General features: G+C 34.5%; 5 protein-coding genes across 6 annotated transcripts; 3 read left to right on the top strand and 2 right to left on the bottom strand.

The window, feature by feature from the left end:
* Positions 1-5087: 5087 nt before the first annotated feature.
* Positions 5088-6037, top strand: LOC118753091 (transmembrane protein 223-like). The gene is made up of 2 exons (XM_036487948.1): positions 5088-5629; positions 5686-6037. Exons 1-2 carry the CDS (start codon positions 5161-5163, stop codon positions 5979-5981), a joined length of 765 nt encoding a protein of 254 aa, XP_036343841.1. The 5' UTR covers positions 5088-5160; the 3' UTR covers positions 5982-6037.
* LOC118753092 (H/ACA ribonucleoprotein complex subunit 3) lies at positions 5996-6483 on the bottom strand. Its single transcript, XM_036487950.1, has 2 exons — positions 6298-6483; positions 5996-6238 (listed from the first exon to the last, which is right to left on the bottom strand). The coding sequence occupies exons 1-2, from the start codon at positions 6349-6351 to the stop codon at positions 6098-6100; spliced, it is 195 nt and encodes a 64-aa protein (XP_036343843.1). The 5' UTR covers positions 6352-6483; the 3' UTR covers positions 5996-6097.
* Positions 6484-7687: 1204 nt separating this feature from the next.
* Positions 7688-11534, top strand: LOC118753096 (transmembrane protein 170B-like). 2 transcript variants are annotated; one of them, XM_036487955.1, is made up of 3 exons: positions 7688-8053; positions 8107-8180; positions 8731-11534. In XM_036487955.1, the coding sequence occupies exon 3, from the start codon at positions 9281-9283 to the stop codon at positions 9671-9673; it is 393 nt and encodes a 130-aa protein (XP_036343848.1). In that variant the 5' UTR covers positions 7688-8053; positions 8107-8180; positions 8731-9280; the 3' UTR covers positions 9674-11534. The 2 variants fall into 2 exon arrangements, with proteins under 2 accessions (XP_036343848.1, XP_036343847.1); XM_036487954.1 differs by having other exon boundaries at positions 7688-8180.
* On the bottom strand, positions 11529-12620 carry LOC118753095 (crossover junction endonuclease EME1-like). Its single transcript, XM_036487953.1, has one exon. The coding sequence runs from the start codon at positions 12500-12502 to the stop codon at positions 11573-11575; it is 930 nt and encodes a 309-aa protein (XP_036343846.1). The 5' UTR covers positions 12503-12620; the 3' UTR covers positions 11529-11572.
* A 219-nt stretch (positions 12621-12839) lies between these two features.
* On the top strand, positions 12840-15128 carry LOC118753094 (craniofacial development protein 1-like). The gene is made up of 3 exons (XM_036487952.1): positions 12840-12985; positions 13041-13945; positions 14725-15128. Exons 1-3 carry the CDS (start codon positions 12971-12973, stop codon positions 14813-14815), a joined length of 1011 nt encoding a protein of 336 aa, XP_036343845.1. The 5' UTR covers positions 12840-12970; the 3' UTR covers positions 14816-15128.
* Positions 15129-15471: the final 343 nt, after the last annotated feature.

The following is a 15471-nucleotide window of genomic DNA, read 5'->3' as shown; positions in this document are numbered from 1 at the left end:
ACAGCTGATCTGTGTATTTGACAATTGCAAATATTAAGCGCATTCATTTTGACCGCTGCTATTTTCTGCTAGTAAAAAAAGAAGAGCGTAAGAACGAAAGAAAGCTTAGCAGCTAGTTTTTTAGGTTGAGAAATGCTTCTAGTATAAACTAGTGGTAATTATCCGTAAAGAAACATAGCTTTTATCACAAAGGTCTTTTTGGGGCTATGCAGTTGTGTTTAGGAATGTTCGATATCGTATCGATTATTCTGAATATCGATATTTCATGACACGACAATCGATTTTTTGAATCGATATTCCAAGGTCGATATATCGAAGACATCGATACTTTACCCGCAATTTCGATATTTAAGTTGAAATTTATTTTTAATCTACAAAAAAGTGTATGGAAAAATACTAAAGTAGGTTTAACCAACAGCTTGTGTGATTTATTTAGCTCTTAAGTTTGAGCCGCTTGAGTCGACCGGCTTGCCGTTTTAATCCTCAGTAAATATACAAGATCGAAATAACACAATTAGGTGAGTTAACAGGCTGGTCTAATATTCTATTCAATTGGGAGTAGGATTTTCAACATCGATTTTTCCGATATCGATATTGTTCAGCCCGATATATCGCCATAGCGATTTTACATGCAATCGAGGCGAATTAATATAAGGTGATAGCAAGAGAACAAAAACAAAAATTTACATGTATTTTGTTTTTGCTTTGGCGACATAAACTGTCAAAATCTGTGTGTGTGTGTGTGGAAATTCAAACAAAATTTTTCAATTTGACATTACCGCAGAACTCCACAGGCGAACAGCGATGGCCTACCAACTGTCATTTTGACGAGCAATGTGATTGCAAGTTTTTGTGTGTGGGCACTTTGATGTCTTGAAATAAGCATTTGCCGCATGACGCCACCAGACAACATTCTCTCAATTTCGGTGTTTAAAAACATTTAAATCTTTAAAAAAACTAGCTAAATAATTTCCTAAAACGTAATCATAAATTATCCAATACGGAACAGATTTTTATTTTGATTTAATATCAAAATTTCATCGATGTTACCACCAGCACGCTTTCTTTCAAATGAAAATATGGCTGTCAAACTATCGAATTGCCTGCAATAGATGTCAAGCAATAAGCGCTGACATATATTGCAGCACATAAGAAATAGGCGGTCTCCATTGGAAATATATTTTGTGACATGGTTATCACGACATCAGTGTTTTCCTGTGGAGACAGGGCCTTAGAAGCAGTGAGGCGAAACTGATACACAAAATCAGCTGATCTAGTAACACCACCTTATATAAATTCGCCTTGCATGCAATGAATTAAATCGATTCATGATATCGATACTTTCTTAAATATCGAACATTCCTAGTTGTGTTCATGGTCAGCTTTGCAGCTGTGTTTATGGTCAGAGCTTTTATTTTAGCTGTGTTTCATGTTATACTCGCTTTATACCACGTTTATTTTTGTCGTATAGGAACCAGCTTTAAGCGACTTGAAAAAAATAAATAAAAAAAATTTAGGACAATTTTTTTGCATAAATCAATGCAATTGCCTCCAATGAATGCGAATATTTTTTTGTTCATGATTATATACACTAACTAAAACACTACTGTAATACCTGGGCATGAATCACGTATGACGACAACCGTCTGGACGATATCGTGCTGAGATTTTCTTGTTTCATGAAAACCAAAAACTTTTCGATAGTTTGTGCGATATCGTCCACTCAATTCCAGTTTTGCTTTACGTAACAGTAACAGTAGCACGTAACAGCAAAACAAATGCATGAATCAGTGTTTTGACGACATGGTTTTGTCAGTATCGTTTGAACGACAATCATTTCAAAGTTACGTTATTCATGCCCTGCTTTTTTATTTTATTGCTGAGTATTTTAACTGCATTACTGACATACCTAGAATGGCGGTGACAAAAACTGGCAACATTTCCTGGGAATAAATGTTTCCAGTTACAGGATCTTCCACAACGTGCAGAATATACCTGTAAATTGTCAAGTTACGTGTACTTACTTTGACATTTTGGGGCCGGTTGTTCAATGCCTGGTTATCACTACATGCCGGTTAAACATCATTACACACGTTTTCGACATCACTCATCCCAATAAACATTTAGGTTTGAGCTCAACTTGAGGTTAAGTTGAGAACTAAGGTATTTCTCAAATCTCCAACGTTGTTTCTCAACAGTACCTCAAGTGGAGGATCATAGCGTTCTCAACAAAAAGGGCATTTTTCTTTGTATGAAAAAGGACTGTTTCTCAAGTTGAGAAAATGCTAGTTCGCCACTTGAACTCAAATGTAATTCTCCAATTGGTCTCAAACATATCATTGAAATACTGAAATTGAAATAGTAAAATACCTTATACCTTTTTGATTGAAGCGACATACATGCATAGATGAATTTAAATATTAATTTTTAATTTATTACTCCTTTTGGATTATGCAGTTAATCAATATCGTATTACAATAATTCACTTCACAGTATACAGTCCGACAGAAATTTTGCCACTTGATTCACTTCGCGTTTTATTTTCTTTCAAGAATATTTGAGAATACTTTGAAGATTATTTACTTTTCGTTGGTAGTTTTCCCCTCTATATAGCTTTAGATTTTCACTTGATAATTATAAATTTGTATCTCTTATTACTTTTTACGTATCTGCGCGTCGGTTAGAGATGAGTTGGAGAATGATGTTGGATATCAACTTGAGAACTATGAATTTCTCCAAGGTTGGAGAAATATTTTTTTGGTGTTTATTGGGATATAACATATGATCGATAAAGCAGTCGATTAGTGCTAATCAGACATTGAACAACCGGCCATTAGAGTGCCAAACCAGCTTTTTTTTCTGGTGAGATTATCTACTCAATGTCCGCTATTTATACTATTGTGCTTAACTAACATAACTGCCAATTAAGAACTTAAGGAGCAAACATTTTCATTGCCAATAAATAAACACGAGTCTAATCAATTACCTTGGTTACTTGGGGTTTACATAGACCAAGTTTGCGAAGACAATAGCAATACATTCACACTTTTTACTAATATATTCACACTTCTCCTCTTGTCTTCGTCACTGTCTTTGATTTTTCGAAGACAGTGAACTGGACAGTAAATTGGACAATTCGGTCATGCCTAGGTCATTTTGAAAAAAAGAGGAAAGACATAATCGCAGACATGAAATAGTGTTTTGTGTTGGATATTGAAGTAAATAATATGAAATTCACGCCAAACAACACTAATGGCGGTTGCTGAGAAGTCTTTATAATTCTCTGGACGCCTACTTTACACAACAATTTTGACAACTAACGTTACCGAATATTTTGTAACGGGAAAATTGTATTACCAAAAAATGGTACCAGTTCCAGTCACCGCCATTATAGGCGCGTTGATAATTCGTTTAAAATATTCAGCAATACAGCCACAGTATATACCGTAAGAACATATTTCGCAGTTTTTCACCAATTGGTCCCCGAGGAATACTTTTTGGTTGGGTGCAGCGTTTTCGTTTTGCGTGCACAGCAACACTTACTGTGGGGAATTTCGCCTCATTATTAGAAAAAAGGTCTTTTCGAGGATAAGATATATATAATTGTGTTATTTATGAACAAAATGTAGGTTAGGTATGGTATCAATGCTTAACCCTCTAGTAGGCTAATTTTTTTATGAGTTGAAAAATTCAGGAATGGGTGATTTTCGCACGAGAAATCCAAAAATGATGTCCATTTCGATCTGTGACGGTAACTTTTTCCTACAGGGGAGAAAAATCAAGACCGTCTGGAGACGGGCTCGCCGATATACTTTGACATATTTTCAGCTTTCTCTTACACAGTGTTGACCTACGAACCGGCAATCCCGTCTGCAGACGGTCAAAAATGCAAAACTGTGGTTTTATATGTCGGCAAGCCGGTCCGTAGACGGTCTGAAATCCACCTAATTTTTTTATATAAAAAAATTTGTCCAAAGAAATAATTAATTTTAACCGTGCCTTCACTATCTGTAATTCAACTGCCGATTAAAATAAAACGGATTGACATAACGGATTCAAATTTATTTCGCCGTAAGGTACGATTTTTGTCTAAAGATCGTGCCTTACGAATATAGAAATAAATTATTATAGGTGCACTAAAAAGGTGTTTAGTTAACGACCGTCTGGAGGCGGTTCAGCCTACTAGAGGGTTAATTAAGAATAATATCAATAGTTAAGTACATATTTAACTGTTGTGTTTCTATAAACTGGAAACTCACATCGTATTTTTTTATTAAAAAACGTGATTTTTGTGAATTTATCAATTAAAACTCTAAATTTTCGAATATATTTAAGTCTTTGTTATAAAAAAAAGGTTTGTTTAGTTATAGAGACTCCAGTGCCTGGCAGCGTATCCCCCCAGACAGCTCATTAAGCACACCCAAGTTTGAGCGGAACTCCTCAAAAATACTTAACATCAAAGTATAGAATGTCGCAAATATGAATCATACACACATACAATAGCAATTACTATGAATTGCTACCGTATAAATTCAGGACACAACTTTTCTTGGAGACAGCGTTGGTTATGGTGGTCATAAATTCAGCCAACACATTCAATGATCCATTACCCGGAGCTGCTCCAACATGATGAGTAGGTTTTAGTGGGCCTTACATGCCACTGCCTCTGTCTACAAGCTGGATATCTGGTTTTTGGAAAATAAATAGAAATTATCTCTTTAAAACGACAAGACATGTTTTTGTTTACAAAATTAACAGTGCAACTCTGCCATAGTACGGTTGTTGCTCACTTTCATACTACAGTAAGTTTGTATGCAACTCTGCATCAACAAAAATTCATGTCCCTTCTCATTATCAACCCTGATCAGATTTTACCCCCGAGGAATACTTAAAAAGGTGTATTACTGTATATACTGTGAATACAGCTATGAAGAATTGTGGAAATTCTGCATTGTATATTTTCCTTATGTTTATTTGCATAGGCCACAAAATTTAGAAAAAAGTATCAAAAATTATACAATTTTGACAAAACGGCAACGCTGCTAGTATATAGGCAAATAAAACCCTGGCACTGTATCAAAACAAATAAACAAAAACAGCTGTTCGCTAATTCTTTTTATACAAGAAAAAAATGTTGAGGTTAACGCAGTTGCGTATTGTATGCAGCATATATTTTGCAGAATGAGTAATTTATTAAATATTACCGTTAAAGGGATTAGCAATATATTTCGAAACAGCACTTTTCGCTTACTCCATCGGTTACCAACTGTTGTGCCGTCAGTAAAACAGGCATCCAGTCCACAGAAATTAACATTCTTCAATAGATCCATTAATGTTCTACTAAGAGCACCGGCGCGTAATCGTTGTACTCCAGCCTACGATGTCAACACGAACGTTACAAAGGATGTAATACTTTTTAAATATGAGAATCCCAAATACTACAATGTGCTGAACATTTTTGCGCTTTGCCAATTTGTTTTTTGGACATACCTGTCGCATTTTGCATTTACAACGCTCAAAGATGCACCCGTAGAGGAAATACCTGGCGAGGAGCTAGCATGGTATCTACGTATTAACCTCGGAGAGAATAAATATAGAAATGGCATAACCATCGTTTGCTTTCTTATAGGCAAGTAGTTATATCTGATTTTGTTATAAGTGACATTTAAACATAAATTATTTCAGGCTATGGTATTCTTTGCGCCGCCTGGTTGTTCACATTGCGTTCCGTGCGTTACCTTATTCTTCGAAAAGGCGGAAAAGACCTTGCATTCGTAACTTATGGTCCTTTTAACAGAAATCGGATACTGACGGTGCCGTTGAAATTTGTTTCAGCTCAAGAGTCTCGCGAAATGGCACGCTCACAACTACCGATCAAGGTGAAAAACCGTGCACTTTATTATGTACTCGACATGCGAGGAGAATTTCGGAATCCACAACTATTTGATTACACAGCGGGTTTGAAGCGTCGTATTGATTAGAATAAATGTATTGCTAGTTTTATGGCTTAGTGAATAAAAATGTTTATTCAATTTCATTACAATATTTTCTTAGAAACAAACTTAAAGATTTAGCAGGTATTATGTAGTTATAGAAGTTAGTAAACTGGTTCAGGCTGCTGTGTAATAAGTAATCCAAAACGTTTTTTGATGGTCAAACGTTGCCGAGAGTACTTATCCTCTGGAGAGAAACGCGCCGGGTGAGCTGAAATTGTTGGTTGTCCATCCTCAGTGCGTTTCTACGATATAATAGGGCTTTTAGTTTAGTTAAAACAAGTCGGGAAAATACACTTTATACCTTCAATGTGTAGACGCGCTCGCCTTTTTCGTTTAAAGTGTACATTAAATACATTTTGTTTAAATTTTTGCAGTAAAACAATTGGACCTGAACTTAATTTACTCTTCACACGTGTTTTGGGTACGACAAAAACGAATGTCAGCTCAATGTAGAACGTCAAACTGACGGTGCTCTATTGTAAATGGTTAATGACACAAAAGAACAGCTGATCATAGGCTTTGTTTCTTTGCTTTTTTACCAGATAATTGTCAGGAAGAAGAAGAATGGCATCATTGAGAAAATTACTATCCCAGAGAGCGAAATAAAGTAAAGAAACGCAAAACTAGCAGAAACTAGCCATGAACGAAAGACACAAGATCACGCCTTCCCGAAAGAAAGAAAAAAGTTATTTTCAAGCTGTTGAAATCTCGACGCCATCTTTGTTGTACGAAGTAAACAACGAAGAGAACAAAAAAAAACCGCGTAATTGTTGAACGCATGAATAATCATTTTTATTATGCAAATTCTTCTATAAATCATGTCGTTGTGTTAAATTATTCTTTACCTTATGTGTGCACACGTTGTCACAAGCGAAAATTAAGAAAATTGCAGTTAAAAGCCACCACCAAATTGTAAACAACGAACAAATGTAAACAAACGGCTGATGTCAAAGTCGCCCAACTTTTTTCCTAATGCGATTATAACGGGCTACTAAGAAGGCGTGATCTTGTATTTTTGGTTCATGGAAACTAGCTGGTAAACAGCAGATCGATGCATTTGACTATTGAACATATCTGGCGCGAATTTTTGTTTATCCATTTTCACAGCTGCTTAAAATGAAAACGTCAAGATCTAAAAACTCTGGTAATCGGGCAAAACAATTTGTATACAAATTTTCCAAAATGTAAAAATCTTTCCTTATTTTTCATCATCCACAATATCTGATCTATCTAATGTAACGTATTGACATGACGTTACGTTACTAGGTTGAGAAACAGCCTTTTGTGACGTACGTTCGTAATTTCGAAGTTTGCTATTTCTGTTTTGCTTCTTTCTTTATGTGTATTTTTTCAGTGATTTTTAAGCGATTTTCAATAAATTTTTTTGTGCAAATGTAATTAAAATGAAGTGCCCGGTGATCGGTTGCGAATACACGTACAAAAATTATCACTTTGTTAGCACAAACATGCGCTACAAAATTGCTTGCATTTTTTCTTTATACTTCATTCTCATATTCTTTGTTTACTTTTCAAAGAAAATAACATAGCGTCGAACTTACAAACATCGGCCCGAAAATTACTTTTTTCTTTTGCTTCATCTTGTCAGATCTTGTGTAGTTGGATCATTGAGTACTATATCGATACTTTCGTTTCGATATCGTGGCCCTACTTCTAAGTACTGCTATCGGAACATCACTAATTTAGCCGAGAAGAAGAAGAGTTCACTGTTAATTGTCTTTGTTATGGACGAAGCGATTCTTGGTAGAAAAATAATAATTTCCGCAGAAAACTAATTTTTGCCACGGGTGGTATTATAAATTATAGTGATAATTTGCATTGTGGTGATTCGACTGAATTTGAGAATACTGTAAGCATTAAATTGCGAAAAATGGTGCTGGCAAAATTGTAAGCAAAGCGGGTGGAGTACATTTTGTCAGCGGTAGTAGGGTGTAGGCGCTGTAATTTGGAAATCGATTGGTATTTTAATGAAAAATGCCTACTAAACGTGTAATTGAATAGAAAATAACTGAAACGAATTTAGTTAAAAGCGCGTACTGGTAAATATGTGTAATTATCGTATAAATGTCCTAAAACACTCAAATATATACAGGACGCAAAACAATTGGCTGCTGGAGAGCAGTTGCTGCAGAAAGCATTAAAAGAGGCGCTGGCTATGTTAAGAAGGTAAAATAGAATACATATAAAACCCGGAAAATTTATAAAACCGCTTATTCGTTAAAAATATCAAAAACAATATTTAAAACAAGCGGAGTTATTTTTGTTTTAATCAATAAATAAAGCTTCAAAATGAAAAATATGTGTACTAAAATATGTATATACATACTTACATATAGACATTATATTATATATGTACATACATGGAAGCCGCATAAAAAATATGAAAGTTTGAAAGCATAAGGTCCAAATATTAAAATAAATAATATGATTTAACAAAAGCTAAGATATTTTTGATTAAACATGTAAGTTGCAACACCATCCAAATGGTTTCTAGACGAAGCATCTGGGTAATTAAGCAACAAAATAGAGAATCTATTTCCGTTGTATCTCAATGAGTTCTGTAATATTCTGTAATTATTTTGAGAAAAATAGTCTATGGAACTTATCTGTTCACTTCACAATTAAATACTCTTTTATTTTTTCTTTTCTCTAATCTTTGATGTCTTCATTCCCCATCATTTCATAATTTATGGACTTTTTTTTGTTATATTTTTAGGTAGCATAATGCCATCGAAAATATTAAGCCACGCCAAAGCCTTCCATAAAATAAGTAAACGTTTGCTTACATCAGAATTTCGCCAGCCAAATAAACACATACAAAATATTGATATACAGAAATTTTGTAACAAATATGAAAACTTATGATTATCAGCGCTGGAGCAATAAAATCCATGTATGAATACATATATCAATGAGCGCTTGCATTGCACTAGTTAAATGCGGCACCGCAGATAGACTTTATCAGACAGCTGCATACACACATGTACTCCCGCCAAAGTGTACGTCAACAAATAAGTTTTGTGATATTTTCGTCTATTATAAGTACGATTAAACCAGAGAAGATTAGAAATTGAAACGACAAATACAGCTATAAGAATCTACAAACAAGGGCTAAAAGTTATATGTAGTATTAATCAAGATGATAGCGTTTCGCCATTAGTATATCAATAAATTCTATTACATTACTGTTTGATCTGTAAACGGCGAAGAACACTTTACTCAACAATAACCTCACCACCGTCAACACGTCTACCATACAGCTTGTAATGTTGTCCGACCTTGATGACACCGATGAGTTGGACACTATTGCCGATGTTATGGGCTTACGCTCACAGAACCGTCTCAACACATTTCGCGAAATGTGGTATCATATATTTTTGTGGGCGCTCTTCTCCTCCATTTTCATACACACATGCGCGGCGTTGGTTGCCTTTGTGACCCTGCGCAAACACAAATTCGGACGCTTTTTCTCCATACTGATAATGGTAATGGGATTTCTATCACCAGCAATGAGCGGCATCGTTAGTAGTGCGGTGATAGCATTCGTGCATCGGGCCTCTAGTTTGCCAATGTCGCCAATTTACGCGATGGTCTGGGGAGTGGGCCAAACAATAGTGTCAGCGTGTTTAGGGTTTACACGAATATTGGCCACGCTATAGAAAATGGGAACATGCTTGGGGGAGGAATGGCAAAGAGTGAGTGACAGACAGACGGACAGTTCCATATACATATGTATACAGACACACTCGTAAGGTCTTAGTGATAATCGCCTAGTGTTTTAAGTCTAATAATAACGAATGATAAGTAAATTAAAGGAAATACATATAAAAAATATATTAATTCCTTAATTGTGCAGTAAATTATAATCGTTTGCCCATTAGTGTATTTTGTAATTAAGGTTTCTAAACATGTTTGTCTTCATTATGTTAAACAAATTACTTCTAATTTAAAATTTTTGTATTCTATATTTATACCTTCAGTTAAGTATTCTCTGTGTTGACAATTGATAAAAACTATATATACAACATGTAAAACAGAATTAATAAATGATATACACACATACTTAAGTATTCAACCACACATGCATAGAGACATATATTCATTCAACTTTTTACATAAAACATAGCCAGTAAGCGTAAATTAGCCAAATGTCGTAAATAAAAGCATTCAAAAATATAACTAATTGAGATACATACATACATGCACACGTACGTAGTATGTATGTACTACAGCTTAAATTAAAAAACTTATTACTGGACTTTTGAAAAAGTTATAATCTAAAATTTCTACTCGACTACACACCACGCCCTGCTTAACCGCCAACGAACCTAATTTTAACAGTCTATAAAATATGTACAAATTTTAAGCCAATTAGAGCAATATGCATGACAATTGATTTGTGCGCAAACTGTTGGAATGCTAATACAAAATTCGTGTAGTAGATTACTAAGTTTTTTCTTAAAATCAAAGGCAGGCCTACATATCAAATACATAGACACTGTCAAATAACGCTTTACCATTTGGAAAAGTATATACATATTTGGAAAGGGAAATAAAACTGCTGACGTCTTGAAACATTTCGCAAACACTTTTTGACTTAAACTCAAAAAACTGGAAACTCATTTTTTGTTTTACTTAACTGGAATTAATTCGAAATAATAATAAAAAAGTTTTCATTTGTTTCGTAAAAAAAAAAATACCTTCAGGAGGTCGGAAGGATTCATTTGAAGACCTAAGGTAGCATACATTTGTCGCTTAACATGGTGCATACAAAATACATTTATAATTTTGTCCACATCATAGATTCACACTCACATCGAAATCGATATTCAAATTATTTCATCATTCAATTCGGCCTAAAAAACCAGTCGCAAGAAATTATGAGAAAAATGCAATCAAGATTTTTAGCTAAGATTTTAATACTCAATTAATATCTTCATAAGTATGTGTACGTAGACTTCATAAAACAGTTAGTTTATTTTCTATATTCTCAAGTAATCAAAAAATTTAAATAAAAAACATTTGTATTGCATATTATATTTTTACTCAATGCGATAAATCGCTTAGGGACGACAGAATTAAGAAAATTAATACGATTTTTTCTAAATTGGTTGGCAGTCGGTCGTGGCCACATCGTTTTCAATGTACAATTTGTCAAATTACTTAAGCAAATATATACTAAAACAAATGATAGCAAAAATTAATATAGTAAATATTGTATAACAAAATTACGGAATATGCGAATATGTGATTTTTAATTATAATTAATAAATACTATTAGCAATTGTGTATAATCTAATAATATTCTAATTTACGGTATTTAATAATTATACTTATATATAATTAGTCCTAGGTATTACATTAAACATATAAAAATAAATGACCGAATGACTAATTACATACATACATGCATGAGAAGCCTAATGTTAACGTATGCCTAACCTTAAGAAACGCAAAGGAATAAACCAATTATAAAATATTAAAAATACCATAAATTCATTTTTAATTATTTCGCAGTTTTTGTTAAAAGTAAGATGCAACTGAATATTGAAAATGTACTAAATAACAGCATTTGGATCTCTACTATTATACAAAAGATATAATTTTCCACTCAGCACATTTCCAATTCGCCTATCCGCTTGTAGAGGCTGTGGACCAGCGCGGTTGATTTTCAAATCAGCCATCGTATTCTTCTCTTCCGCTGCATCTCGTTCGTATGCGTCCAAAAGTCGTTTTGGGCATGGGTATTGGGCTATTATAGTCTCTGCTACTTCCAAGGTGACCAATGGTAGGCGGTTCAAATGCTGTTGCCACAAACGCCCAAAGCCGCTGGTTCCTACTACGCGCACACATTGTTTTTTGTCGTTTGCTAGGAATTTTTTGAAAGTCCCCAATGACTCGGATTTTTGTTGCTTGTATGGCGCTTCTGCGATGGCCTTGGTGAAACGTCGCAACGTTGCTGCTACTTCCTTTGCCATAGGTGGCACTTGTAAAGTAGCTACTTGGTGCAATACCTGCAAATCAATGAGTGCAGCCGTTTGACTACTCGAATCAGAACTTTTGTCGTCTCGTGCCAACACTGCTATTGTGGGTTTTGCGTCTGGAAAATGCGTGCGAAGATTCTGGACAATTTCCTTGACTGGTTTGCTCTTTCCCAGCTCTTGCGCTGTATGGAAATGCAATACTTGGTTATCCATGCCCCATTGCGAGGTCAAATGTTGCTCTATATCATCGGTGGATAGTAATTCTCGTTGTCCTGATTGGCGTTCCCAAATGATGCACATTTTGGCCGGCAAGTCGCGGACTAAGTATTTTAGTTGAAGCTGTTCTATTTCTAATTGCAATTGGAGACCTAGTCCTGGAATGTTTGAATACAGAATCTCGCTATCTAAGACCAGACGCACATATTTCTGGCATTCACCAGGTTTTATGCGTTTTTGTTGATCACGTATTGCTCTTTTATGTAATTTGTCGGCTTTAGTGTCCATTTATTCAAAAATATTCACTTCTACAACTTTGACTTTCGTTTTTGAATCACAGGAGGATGAATAAACATTAGGGCCACGACACAGTGTGGACCATGGTAAGGGTGCCAAAAAAAAAACCAATTCTGACATCGATTTTTTTTTTCATTTTTAACACGCCATCGATGTCTGTTACAAAGAACGTAAATCTATACATTAAATACATACATTTACGTTCTTTGTACATTTACGTTCTTTGGATTTACGTTCTTTGGTCTAATTTTTAAATTAAAACTAATTTGAGCTATACGGCAACACCAAGATCGAGTCAGCTGGCACAAAGCAGCTCTGTAACGAACAAGAAGTAAAAGAGGAATATAAGAAGAAAAGTGATTTTGCAAAAGCCAGATGTCTGGGAAAATTTAATTTGCTGCCGTCGATATCAAAAAATAGTAGAAGTTCTTCAAGTATTAAACCAATATTCCAGCCAAAATGAATCGACACGTGGTGAGTAAACTGTGCTGCTACTTTCATGGTAGTTTTCTAATAGATTTGATTTTAGGAACTACATGATAGTGATGAAAGTGACAGCGATTTTTGTCCAGAGAAAGATGCCGGCAACGAAGTTTCTGAGGAGGCTTCTACTGAACCATCTAGTTGTAGTGAGGCAGAGGAGAGTTGTGAAAATAGTCCCCAACAACAAAAACGAAAAAAGAACCGTGGACACAGTAGAAAATCCCAGACGAAAAAATTAAAAGGTCGAAAGAGTACACGTGCACAAGACAAGAAACGTTCGAGTGACACCGACGAAGAGAGCACGACTGCAGACACAGAGCGCAGACGCAACACTCGGCAAACCGAACTTTCAAAGCGGTTATGTAGTTCTAAAGAAAAAGATACTTTGGAATCTGAAGAAGAAGATAAATCTAGGTCTGATGCACTCTGGGCAGATTTTCTCAGCGATGTAAAGCCGGAACAAACTGAAAAAGTATCAAAATCCCAAACGAATACTAGTAGTAATGATGCTACCTCTAATGGTAGACCAGAGACAGCTGCAAAAAATGGACGCAAAAGGCCAAAGGATGAAGATAAAAGTGAAGAAAAATCTACCTCACAAGAAAAGCCAACAGTTGCAAAAAAACAAGAAAAGCATGCGGTGACAGAAGTTTTAGATTTTGCAGGAGAAGAGGTGCATGTAGAAAAAGTGGTAAATTCTGATAGTGTAAAGGAGAATAAAGAGACAGTGGTACGGGCAGGAACTTCAACATTGCGCGCCGGTTTTCCACCAGGTTTAAAACGACCGATGGCTGGTGGCAGTGGCAGCGGCGGTTTGGGCTCGTTACTCAATCAAATTGGAAAAAAGAAAAAAATATCCGTGCTGGAAAAATCGCAATTGGACTGGAAAAGTTTCAAACAAGACGAAGGCATTGAGGAAGAGTTGCAAACATTTAACAAAGGCAAAGACGGGTAAGTGCTGTTAGAAACTATAAAAGCATTGCGAGTTATCTTAACATATAAACCAAGCTAAAAATCATTCAAATACTATTTAGCTTGATGCATACAGTTGTCCATAATATAATATGAATGCGATATTCTGACCAGTTTTGGCTATTTGTATTTTGTTTATTTAATTTTTATAAACGTCCAGCTCGTTACGTACAACACCGTATAAATTCACATTTGTACAAAAATTATAAAAATTCTGCGAGTTTTCACTATGATTTCAAACTTTTTTATCAGAATCTTAAGAAAAAAAAATCCCGTTGATTTTTGAGACTTTTTTTTGGTTGAAGGTGCTTCACGTTTTTCCTATACAAAGTATTAAATATTTGACAATTTTCTTTTATATGGAGGGCACTGGCAGCAAAAAAAAAAAAAATGCCAAAAAGCAACGGTATTTTTTCGCAACTTGAAACTTCCCCTTCATTAGATTAAAATTAAATAGGCTACAAAACTGCGTACCCAAATTTTGTCTAAAGATTCTGATTAAAACGTTAGAAATTTGGGTGAAAATTTGCAGAATTTTCTAACTTTTGTAAAAAGATTGAAATCTAAATATATTCGATGTTTATTGTATACCCAGCTTGACTTTTATAAAAAAAAAAAACTGTTATAGTTAACTTAACTGATCAAAATATAGCACTCCTATTATTTTTTTTTGGCCACTGTATGTATAGTAAATGTATGTACTATTAAAAAAAAAAAATTGTATCTATGCATCACGCAAATTTGTTTTAAATTTTCAGCTTCTTGGAGCGACAAGACTTCCTGCAACGTACTGATCTACGCCAATTTGAGATTGAAAAGAACCTACGTCAGTCAAGGCGCAACAATTAAATCCTACCGTAGAATTACACGACAAAATACATGCATCTATAATTATAATATAACCAATAATTGACACATTTTACTAATTAAATACATAAGTATCTGACTAAATTCAAACCATCAATATATTATATAGTACATAAAACATGCTTGCTGATGTTCAGATTAACTTGTTGATAGCCGCCTATTGTATTCCGTATAAGAAATTACAATATAAATATATAATACATACATATGTACATGTATGGTATATTCAATAAATGTCTACTTTACACATAGAAAATAGCAAAGAAAACAATCGCTTGATATTTCATTTTGGATAGTTGCCCGTTGCATCGTTTGCAAGAAATCGTGTGACGGCATGTGCATTTTTTTAAAATATTCATGTGAAATTAAAGATAATCTATATAAAATAAATAAATAAATGTGTCTAAAATAAACGAACATTTAATCGCAATTATCTTGTTTTTTTTTTTCGAATTATAGCGTGCTGACTTTTCAAATGCTTTAATTTATGGGGAAAAACGCCGGTGTCAATTGGGACCAAATCGACAAATGAGAGTCTTAATAAGCAGAAAAAGCATTGTTCTAAGATCAGTTAAAAAATTTCAATCTGAAAACATAGTTAAGGGAATTTTGAAAGTCGAAAAAAAGATTTTGGAGTT

This window comes from Rhagoletis pomonella, unplaced genomic scaffold (assembly GCF_013731165.1).
Source record: "Rhagoletis pomonella isolate Grant_MI unplaced genomic scaffold, Rhpom_1.0 Rhpom_scaffold_02100, whole genome shotgun sequence".
Taxonomy (NCBI): Eukaryota; Metazoa; Arthropoda; class Insecta; order Diptera; family Tephritidae; genus Rhagoletis; species Rhagoletis pomonella.
Note: the sequence above shows the minus strand (reverse complement) of the source record. Positions and strands in the feature narration are given on the sequence as shown.

Bases quoted from the DNA above. Each gene is read 5' to 3' on its own strand.
- LOC118753091 (XM_036487948.1), top strand. From the start codon at position 5,161: ATGCAGCATATATTTTGCAGAATGAGTAATTTATTAAATATTACCGTT. The intron at 5,630-5,685 runs GCAAGTAGTTAT...AAATTATTTCAG, and splicing joins CATCGTTTGCTTTCTTATAG to GCTATGGTATTCTTTGCGCC.
- LOC118753094 (XM_036487952.1), top strand. The intron at 13,946-14,724 runs GTAAGTGCTGTT...TTAAATTTTCAG, and splicing joins TTTAACAAAGGCAAAGACGG to CTTCTTGGAGCGACAAGACT.
- LOC118753095 (XM_036487953.1), bottom strand. From the start codon at position 12,502: ATGGACACTAAAGCCGACAAATTACATAAAAGAGCAATACGTGATCAA.
- LOC118753092 (XM_036487950.1), bottom strand. From the start codon at position 6,351: ATGTATTTAATGTACACTTTAAACGAAAAAGGCGAGCGCGTCTACACA. The intron at 6,239-6,297 runs GTATAAAGTGTA...ATTATATCGTAG, and splicing joins AGCGCGTCTACACATTGAAG to AAACGCACTGAGGATGGACA.
- LOC118753096 (XM_036487955.1), top strand. From the start codon at position 9,281: ATGTTGTCCGACCTTGATGACACCGATGAGTTGGACACTATTGCCGAT.